Genomic DNA, 9,883 nt, shown 5'->3' on the forward strand with positions numbered 1-9,883 from the left:
AAATGAGGAGTCGGCGAAAAGTCAACGCGGTCTGTCGTGGCATTAAGATCATAAGAATAAGGCGATTTATTGTAAGCATGGAATTGTAAGCTAGAATCGCACGATTTCTAAGTAAAATAATTGTGAAATGTTACACGCCGAGATGACGTGGATTGAGGTATCCGAATAATTTATTGTATATGTTGACTCTCTTGTGTGCACTTCTCGCTCGACGAGAGCATCTTGTATTCGCGGATCGCTATTCAGCGATAAATCAATAAGCAACAAAAAGATTAATCAACAAAATCTAACATAAAGACGTATAATGCGTCCTATATCCATCCTTCTTCTTCGAATTTCCAATGAGTATATCGTAGATCTGTAATCGTGGTCGCACTCATAAACATAAATTATTATTTTCGCTTCTCAAACATTCTAAAGATCGAGATATTCTGTCCGAGCACAAAAACTTTGAATTTCCTTCAATAATTTTTATTCCGCTTGACGTATCAATTAATCATATTCATGACAAACAACTCGGCGATTATTGATTAATTCTAAAAATTGAAAGATCAAGATTCGAATTATGATATAGTCGCGAATTGAGATCTCGAATGCACTCATTGTCAGTCGGTCGGTCCAAGAGTTCGGAATCAAACTTTAAATAAACATTTAGTACAAACAAATAGAAATGAAGGCAATAAGAGCCACGCGCGGAAATTATAACGCAATGTACAATATTTTATTTTATTTTAATAACTTATGAGTCAAAGAGAGTACGCGTACGTTTCCCTTCTTCGGATCATCTTCAGCGCAAACAATAATAAATTAAATACAAAAATATAAATAAAAATACATAAAAAATAAATAAAAATCGCAGTCGCAGTAAAAAGTCAAAAATTAAAAACGAAGTAAAGATGATGTCTCTCGCGTCATTGTTCCCACGTAAAATTTATTAGAGGTGCGGGATCCACTGCGACACAGCGCATCATAATTGCGTCGCTTCTCGGTTGATAAGCCAAGAGGTAGATGATTTAATTAATCTCAATGAAATTAACATTTTTGAGTTGGATGAGACCTGCAACGAGAGCATCGGAGCACACATGGTAAAAAACGACATGAGAGACAAAAATTGTTTCAGAGAGCTAGATGTAACTTATAATTTTGTATAACGGACAGTAGAAAACGGTGCACGCAATTAATTGATAATTAGAGAGATGAACGCAGAAAACAGATATAAGACAATAGAACTTGTCCCTAAGACGTTTGTTTGGGAACAATGACGTGAGAGACATCATCTTGACTTGGCTTTTAATTTTTGATTTTTTACTGCGATTGCGATTTTTATTTATTTTTTATGTATTTTTATTTACATTTTTGTATTTAATTTATTATTGTTTGCGCTGAAGATGATCGGAAGAAGGGATCGAAATGTACGCGTACTCTCTTTGACTCATAGTTATTAAAATAAAATAAAATATATCGCGCTATAATTTCCGCGCGTGGCTCTTATTGCCTTTGTCTCTGTTTGCGTGTTACGTTTAAAAGAGCCTTTATTTATTATTGTTTTATACACAAATATATTTATATTTATTACATTATTAACCAGCCTTTGATTCTTTCTATCTCGTCTTTCGTATCTGCGTTTAAATAAATATCTTTGATCGTAATATCGAAGGCGCATCTGCAAGTTTCATAAAGTATCTTATCTATCTTAACTAACTAATAATGACTAAATCTTATCTATCTTAGCTAACTAATAATCTATAATTAATAATAAACTAAGAAATTATTTATAATTAGTTAGTTATGTATGCAATGCGTAAGATAGTTTATAAAGCTTAAAAAATGGTTCAAAGTCAATATTGCCTCCGGTAGTAAATGCAACATTATTAACTGATAAAAACTATATTAGTTTTACATAATTAGCTAATTATAAATTGGAAAAACTGTAAATGATAAACTTAAATGTATACTATATAATGCGATAGTAGCCAACTATATTTTCATTGATCAGTCATAATTTGATTGTCTAGCTCAATGTATATTACTTGAAACACTATTTTTTTATGATGTTGTAATATTATATGAAAATATAGAATTAATTTGTCTTGATAAATATTTATCAATAATACATGTGTAGTACTTTGCATCGCGGAAGGTCGCAAATGTCAAGGAAGAAAATATCCTCGTCGATAAAAAGCATTTAATAAGCTTCTGGGTACATGCCGCGATCATATTGGAATCATGACGTCAGAAAAAGACACGCTGACAATTTTTGCGTGCTATTTTTAAATAAAAAGATATTTTGATGAAACAACACTACAGATCGCTTTAACACACTTGTAAAATTGTCTAAAAACTATGCTAAAAGCATATATGCCTCGTATCATTTTTTAAAAATATTAATACAATATTATTAAATACTTAAATAAAAATTTTTAGCTAAAAAAAAATTTTTTTGAAGTTATGCGAATATTTGCAAATTTATATTTTCATGCCCGGTGTGCATATATAAGTGCATATATATATATATATATATGTATATATATTTTTTTTTGTCTATCACTGTTGATATAATAAGATAATAAAATATTTATCACTTTCTGTAAGAAGGAGCATTCTGCTGTACAAATACTAATTAATTCCTCAGTATAATACCATTGGCAGGTAACAACCAACTCGTTTGCATGCTCTTTGAACTTTGACAACTTTACATTCTAAGAATACGAAAAATTATAAAATTAATCAAATATTTTATTTTTATTTTTATCGTATCAATTATATATAATACAATGTAGAAAAAATAAAGAATCAGCCTAACTAGCATTCCAATAAATAAAATTAATAATTGCGCTAACAATCTTTATATATATTTAATATTGCATTTAATATGACAATGTATTTACATTATAAGTTTCGATTTTTCAAAATTTGAATATAATTTTGTAATTGACAAATATAATAAACATAATGCAATTAACACATCTTCAAAATCAAGGATTAATTTTAGAAAGTTTTATTTTTTAACTGCTTTATTCATTATTATATATTCCTTGAAAAACGCAATTCAGAATTTGTGCGTAGTTATAGAATGCATATAAAATCTGTGCTATCCATAGAGACAGAATAATAAACAAACTTGCGCAATATAATAGCCAATCAAATTTAGGCACAATTTATCTCGTCGCATCGCAGTGGCTTCATTCCTCTCGCCTATCCCACGAGTATATGTTCGGTTTCTATATTTTCTATGTCTCTAATGTTATCTATACAAGTAGCACACTCTTTCATTAACAATCCTGAAACAGCTTACACAGCAAATAAGTATGATATCGCTGAAATAAAATACAAGAACACCTCTTTATCAATGATCGAAAAATTAGGAAAATTCATTCATTTATATCCCTCGGGGAACAGTCGTCGAAGCAAAAATATGTATTGTACTACACTCTGTGCATCAAGATTCGTACCTTTTCATGTATTTTTGTACCCCTCGCAGTCTTTAGGTAATTTATTAAAACAGTTCGCTTTTTTATTATGTTTTGTTATATTATAAATACAAATTGTTATATTCGGTCTTTAAATATATGGGAATAAATGCAAATATAGAACAATATAAAAAATCTAATAGAAATCTAATATCTAATTTAATAGATTTTTTATTTATTGATCGTTTGCTATTTTAATCTTTTTTTTCAACGCTGAAGAAAGTCCAATCCAAGATTGAAACATCAGCGCTTTCTATTTTATAATTTAATTTTTATTTGTATAACTCGAGATCTATTAACTTATATAATATTTCTTGTTCTTTAATTTATTAAATTTTGTCGCGTGATTTTTGTTTTTTTGAAATTTGACTTTATGTTATACAGACATTAATTACTCCATGTGCACTTTCTAATTGTTTTCTAATAAAAATCTATCGCTTGCTTGATTAAAGTAGATATGCCTCAACATATATCAAGCTCACATGTGCATTGTATAGCCGCATGCCTGTTTAAAGCAGATATGCCCAAATTTGTCGAGCTACATGCGTTGCATAACTGCGTGTCAGCTTAAAGCAGATATGCTCGAATACATCGAGCGCACATTATGATGTAATCATGTATCTGCTTATATAAAGATTTGTTTATTTTGCTTTATAAAACAAAAAATACAATATAGATATATAAAATATAATATATTTAATTACAGAATATATACACACAAAATATATTACAAAATTTTATTAAATTCTATCTCGAACATCCGTATGTAACATTTGCCTTCTGTATAATATGGGTGACTCACTCAAGTTCGATATAATTATTTTTTAATGTAGTATATTTTATCGGACAGTCTCTTTCTCGAAATTATTTTATATAACATTTACCATTTTACAATATGGATGACTCACTCTTGTTCTGCGTATTATTACTGTCACGTTTTTGATATAATATATTTCATATACTTTGTAACTGCGCTGAGGATGGTCCAAAAAAGAGAAACGTACTTTTGTGATTTTGTCTATCACAAAAGTCAAAATATCAATATAATTTGATTGTAATAAAACATATTCGCACAAATTACCGCGTTGACTCTTGAGTGCCTTTTATTTCCTTCGTATAATATATTTATACAAACTGTAATGCAAAATTTAATACAAAATGTGTAATTAAAAATAAGATAAAGTATTTAGAGAGTATATAAGATAAAATATTTTATTATACTAATATCTTTGACATGCGCGAAATAATATATAATACAGAATTTATTATAAATTTTTAAACTAGACAGGCTTTTATAAACGATAATTATGAGATATTTATTATCAATAATGAGAGACGTTATTATATTGATTTTTTTAAGCTTTATGTAACACAAGCAATTGCGACCACAGAATCATTAATAAATTTATGGATTATATCCTTCTCTATTATAAGAGAAAATAATGACGGAAAATTTTGCACGGTCTGCTAAACATTCTAAAAAACTTCCTCAAGAAAATAACGATGCAAAAAAGATGATGAATCTTTAATGCGAGCTAATGATTAAATCATAAGATGAATCGCGGTTTAAATTTCGCGAATCTATGTGACAAATAAATAAATTGATAATAATTGTAATATTCAATTGCGATATGCGTAATTTCTATAAAATATAAATATTCATTTAATTAATCCAGCTACCAAACGCACATGATTTTGACATCAAAAGACGTACAGTTGCTATTTGAGAATAAAATTTATCTTATTATCTATTATAGTTTGATTAAGAAATTATTTGTTTAAATTAATTTAATATTATCATTTTACGCCAAATTTTTATAGTTTGATATTTCTCTTCTAAATTTGAGATTTTTAATTGTAATTTATCAAATAATACATGGCGTAAAGAAATAAATGATATGCATAGCGCGTATTTTATAATATTCTAGTTACTGTAAAAACAATTTTACTCTACGATCGCGTTATGTCGTTCTACAATTTCTTTTGACCCCATTTTATATAATCCTGTTTAGCTTCTTTTTTAAAGTTAAAATATTTCCGATCAGTCTATAATTTAGTCGTATGATTCATAAAATCAGCATCACATCTGTTTTTCTAACTTAATTTTGTATGATAATATTTATGCTCTAATCTTATTTTTCAATTCATTTATTGTAAACGAATTAGTTTATAGAGTTCAGATATATTCTTCATTTATAAATAAAATTATTATATCATGCTTTTTGTGAAAAAATTTTTTTCGGTAACGCTTACATTGGACAATGCAATCTATAGACTAGAAAAATAATAATAAAAACATTACACTATTTATTTAAAAGGACCTATTTATTTTAATTTATTGCGAGTTAAACTGGTTAGGTCAAACGAGTTTAATATAATGTATAAATTTTTATTTTGCATGTCATGCTTCATTTAATATGTTTTTGTGAATTACGAGGAAAGAGGATGTATAATAACTATTATACGCATATATGTATTATATATAAATATATATACATACAATCATACATACATATAGGTATATATTTTTACATATATTTTTCTTATTTTATTTTTATTTATTCTCTAACTTTTATTTATCTTTCAAATTTAATTATTTCAATTTTTATATTTTATAGATTGCTTTTACGTAAATGCATTTTGGAATATATCAATATATATTATGAATATTATGTGAAAACAGAGTTCATTATACATTAAAAAAGTTAAATAACTTTTTGCTAATAAAAATGTTTTATATAAGATGAAAAATACTTTCAATCATATATTTTTAACTAAATTATAAATATATTTAACGTATTATAAACATATTATAAACGTATTTTAGAAAAATTTTTACAAATTAAAGCATAAGATACATATACATGTATGTACGTACGTACGTATTTGCGCGCGCGCGCGCGCGCGCGTGTGTGTGTGTGTGTGGGTAAGGTTCTTTTGCTTAGTCATAGTAATCATTAAAATACGATAAACAACGCAGCCTTTTTGCCCTCCTATTCTTAAATAAGTATTCCCTTCTCTTGCTATTCCGTTCACTATGCATTTATTCAATGTTAAAGAATTAATGTTCCCCTTCCTTCTGCCTTTCAATTACCTTTTTATACTCTTGCATTTTCTTATCATGTCAGTAGAAATGCAGTTGTCGTCACGTTTACTACGAGATCGTTTATTTCAAGGGAAACCATTCTAGATATATCTTAAGGAAACATTCCAGAAGAAGCATGCTTATACATTGCGAAAATTAAAATTGATAGAAGATTCATCAGTTCGTTAAACTAGTGATCAAGTATCGTGTCAATTATTGGAAATTGTGGATTTTTACTCCGACTTCATAAGAGTTGCAAAGAGAATTACGAAAATTGATAAAAACTCTTGCTACATAGAACAACAGAATGGCGCAAAAAAGAAGTTACGTTGAGGATATGTTGAATATGTCGGATTCTCCGGCAAAGGACGCTAGCGATTATCAAAGCGAAATCCCTCAATTCTTCGCGGGTTGTAAAGTTTTTCTAACAGGTGCTTCAGGTTTCCTCGGTATACTTCTAATAGAAAAGTTATTGCGGTAAGTACTTTTTTTTTTATATGAAAATCTTTAGTGCAATGTACAAATAATGTGCAAAATAATTTATTAAGACATAAACGTAATATGAAATAGTTTTTCGAGTTGGACATTTCAATAATTTCTTTTTATAATAAATAATGCATTATTAGAATTACACACACATAATCTCTATCACTAAATTATATTATATTATTTTATTTAAAAAAAAAATTCTACCTACAAATGAATTTTTCCAAAATATAAGTTTTTTTAGTGATAGAACTCTAATATATATATATAATGTTTAATATAATGTAATTGTTCAGATATTAATAAATTATAGATATAATCGTAAATCAAGTAATATAGATACTTGTCGAAAATATTATTAAAAATAGATAAAACATTTACAGATGCTGCCCAGATATAGAGAAGATATACATATTAATGAGAGCAAAGAAAGAAAAATCACCAGAAGAGCGGTTCAAAGAGCATTTCAACAATCCCGTAATATAAAAAAAATATTTACATAATTGAATGAAAGACATATATACTATATATACATATAATTTTTTCTATATTTTGGATTTTTAGGTTTATGACAGACTAAAGAAAGAGCAGCCCAATTTTGGCATCAAAATAATGATGGTAGAAGGCGATGTAAGCAAATTAGATCTCGGATTATCACCGGAAAATCGAAAACTTATTTTAGATACAAATATAATTTTCCACGGAGCAGCAACTGTACGATTTAACGAATCCATTCGACTTGCAGTCGATATAAACGTGAAAGGAACAAAACAAATGCTTCTCCTCGCGAAAGAAATGCCAGATTTTAAGGTATATAAAAAATACATTTTATTCTCGAGATTCATTTTTATGATTGCAAAAACGCAATTTTGATTACACAATTACTTTTCAGGCTTTTATATATATATCTACCGCATTTTCTCATTGCATATACGATTTCATTGAAGAAAAGTTTTATCCTCCACCTATTGAAACGGATAAAATTTTAACATTACTCGATATTTTGAACGATGAACAGTTGGAAAAATTAACGCCGACGTAAGCGCCTTTTCAAAAAAATTAAAAATTTAAAAAAGTTAAATCCGTTCCATTGATATAAGAATACAATAAATATTTTTTTACCATCTTTATCTTTCATTGATGTATGTATGTGCAGATTAATAGATAAATGGCCGAATACATATACTTTTACAAAAGCAATTGCTGAAGATACTGTGCGGCAATACAGTATTGGAATTCCGGCCTGCATCGTACGCCCATCAGTTATAATATCAACGGCAAAGGAGCCAATGCCTGGGTGGATTAACAATGTATACGGAGCGGCAGGCGTAGTCATGGGTGCTGCTATGGGTTTATTACGTACTTTGCATTGCCCACCTGAAAATATAGCAGAATTAGTGCCCGCCGATTATGTCATTTCTCACTTCATCGTCGCAAGTTGGGACCTCGTCAAAAGAAAGTAAGTTTATATTACCAAAAGTAGATTTTTTTAAATACTCTTTACATATAAGATATATATATATATATATATTTGAATAATTTTATTACCTGTAATATATATTTTCCGTTACAGAAATGATCTACTCAGTATCGAAAACGCGAATCCGGAGACACCAGAAACCGAAAGAGTGCCGATTTACAACTATGTATCAATATGTCAAAATCCCCTCACTTGGAAAAGATTTCTGAATTTGAATAAGGTTTACGGCATGCAAGTAGTAAGCACGCACGTTGTTTGGTATTATATGCTCGTGCTAAACAGATACAAATTCGTACATGAAGTCTGCCTAATATTGCTGCATAAAATACCTGCTGTTATAGGTGATATTCTGTTGTTCCTTACCGGTCGAAAACCTATGTAAGAAAAAAAAATTTCATCGATTTTATCTATTTTATATAATGAAGAATTCTTGCAAAAATACAAATTTTACGATTTACAGACTACGAAAAGCATATTCGAAGATAGACAAATTTAACTCCGTGATATCGTACTTTTCATCACAACAATGGCGGTTCTGCAACGATGCTGTTATAAACCTCTGGGAACGCATGAATCCAGCTGATCGCCAGATTTTCGACTTTAACATGGAGGATCTAGACTGGGAATCATATCTTAAACATATGATTCCTGGTATGCGCATATACTTAATGAACGATCCTTTGGATACTGTAGAAAAAGGACGAGTGAAATACAGGAAGTGAGTATTGCTTCTGCGTGAATTTTTATTGTAATTTTCATCTCGCAAATGTATGTATAATGAATTTTTTTTTTTTTTCAGGCTAAAGATTGCTCATTATACACTAATAACCGTTTTTTCGATTTTGTTAATATGGGGTATTCTAAGCTTAATATTTCGCATAATATCATTATTTTGATTTATAAAATTTTCATTCTTGTTAAGTTGGAGTTTTAATGGCAAAAATAAATTACAATAGTAAAAAAAAAAATAAAATAAAATGACAAACAAATAAATGTATGTTTTTACGTTTTTTTACATTGTCCTTACATTCTGCATTTTTTGAGAAAAATAAATCATTGATGCATATTCTTTTTATACTCTTGCGTGTGTAATCGCTAATTATTTACCTAAAAAAAACCTTCATCTTGTTTTTCATTAGAGTTTAAAACGTAGATTTAAACACTGAATATTTAACAAACCAAAAAAAGTGTTATAAGAATGTATGTAAACTTTTAATGAATTTTTAAATAAAAAGTTAAGCTATTATTTTATTAAACATTATACTATTTAATTGTAATAATTCTTCTCTTTCAATTCCTTCATATCATACTTGATACCATATTGATTGCTATAACTTTGTATTTTTTCTATTATTTATCCGT

At 28.2% G+C, this 9,883-nt stretch overlaps 1 protein-coding gene across 1 annotated transcript; it reads left to right on the plus strand.

The window, feature by feature from the left end:
- Positions 1-6,599: 6,599 nt before the first annotated feature.
- Positions 6,600-9,483, plus strand: LOC138934221 (fatty acyl-CoA reductase wat). Its single transcript, XM_070297719.1, has 8 exons — positions 6,600-7,032; positions 7,425-7,518; positions 7,606-7,851; positions 7,934-8,079; positions 8,198-8,500; positions 8,615-8,899; positions 8,982-9,239; positions 9,321-9,483. Exons 1-8 carry the CDS (start codon positions 6,863-6,865, stop codon positions 9,415-9,417), a joined length of 1,599 nt encoding a protein of 532 aa, XP_070153820.1. The 5' UTR covers positions 6,600-6,862; the 3' UTR covers positions 9,418-9,483.
- Positions 9,484-9,883: the final 400 nt, after the last annotated feature.

The sequence above is a fragment of the Polyergus mexicanus genome, unplaced genomic scaffold (genome assembly GCF_030449975.1).
Source record: "Polyergus mexicanus isolate NDT 795.1 unplaced genomic scaffold, iyPolMexi1.0 SCAF_6, whole genome shotgun sequence".
Taxonomy (NCBI): Eukaryota; Metazoa; Arthropoda; class Insecta; order Hymenoptera; family Formicidae; genus Polyergus; species Polyergus mexicanus.

Bases quoted from the DNA above. Each gene is read 5' to 3' on its own strand.
- LOC138934221 (XM_070297719.1), top strand. From the start codon at position 6,863: ATGGCGCAAAAAAGAAGTTACGTTGAGGATATGTTGAATATGTCGGAT. The intron at 7,033-7,424 runs GTAAGTACTTTT...AAACATTTACAG, and splicing joins CTAATAGAAAAGTTATTGCG to ATGCTGCCCAGATATAGAGA. The intron at 7,519-7,605 runs GTAATATAAAAA...TTGGATTTTTAG, and splicing joins AAGAGCATTTCAACAATCCC to GTTTATGACAGACTAAAGAA.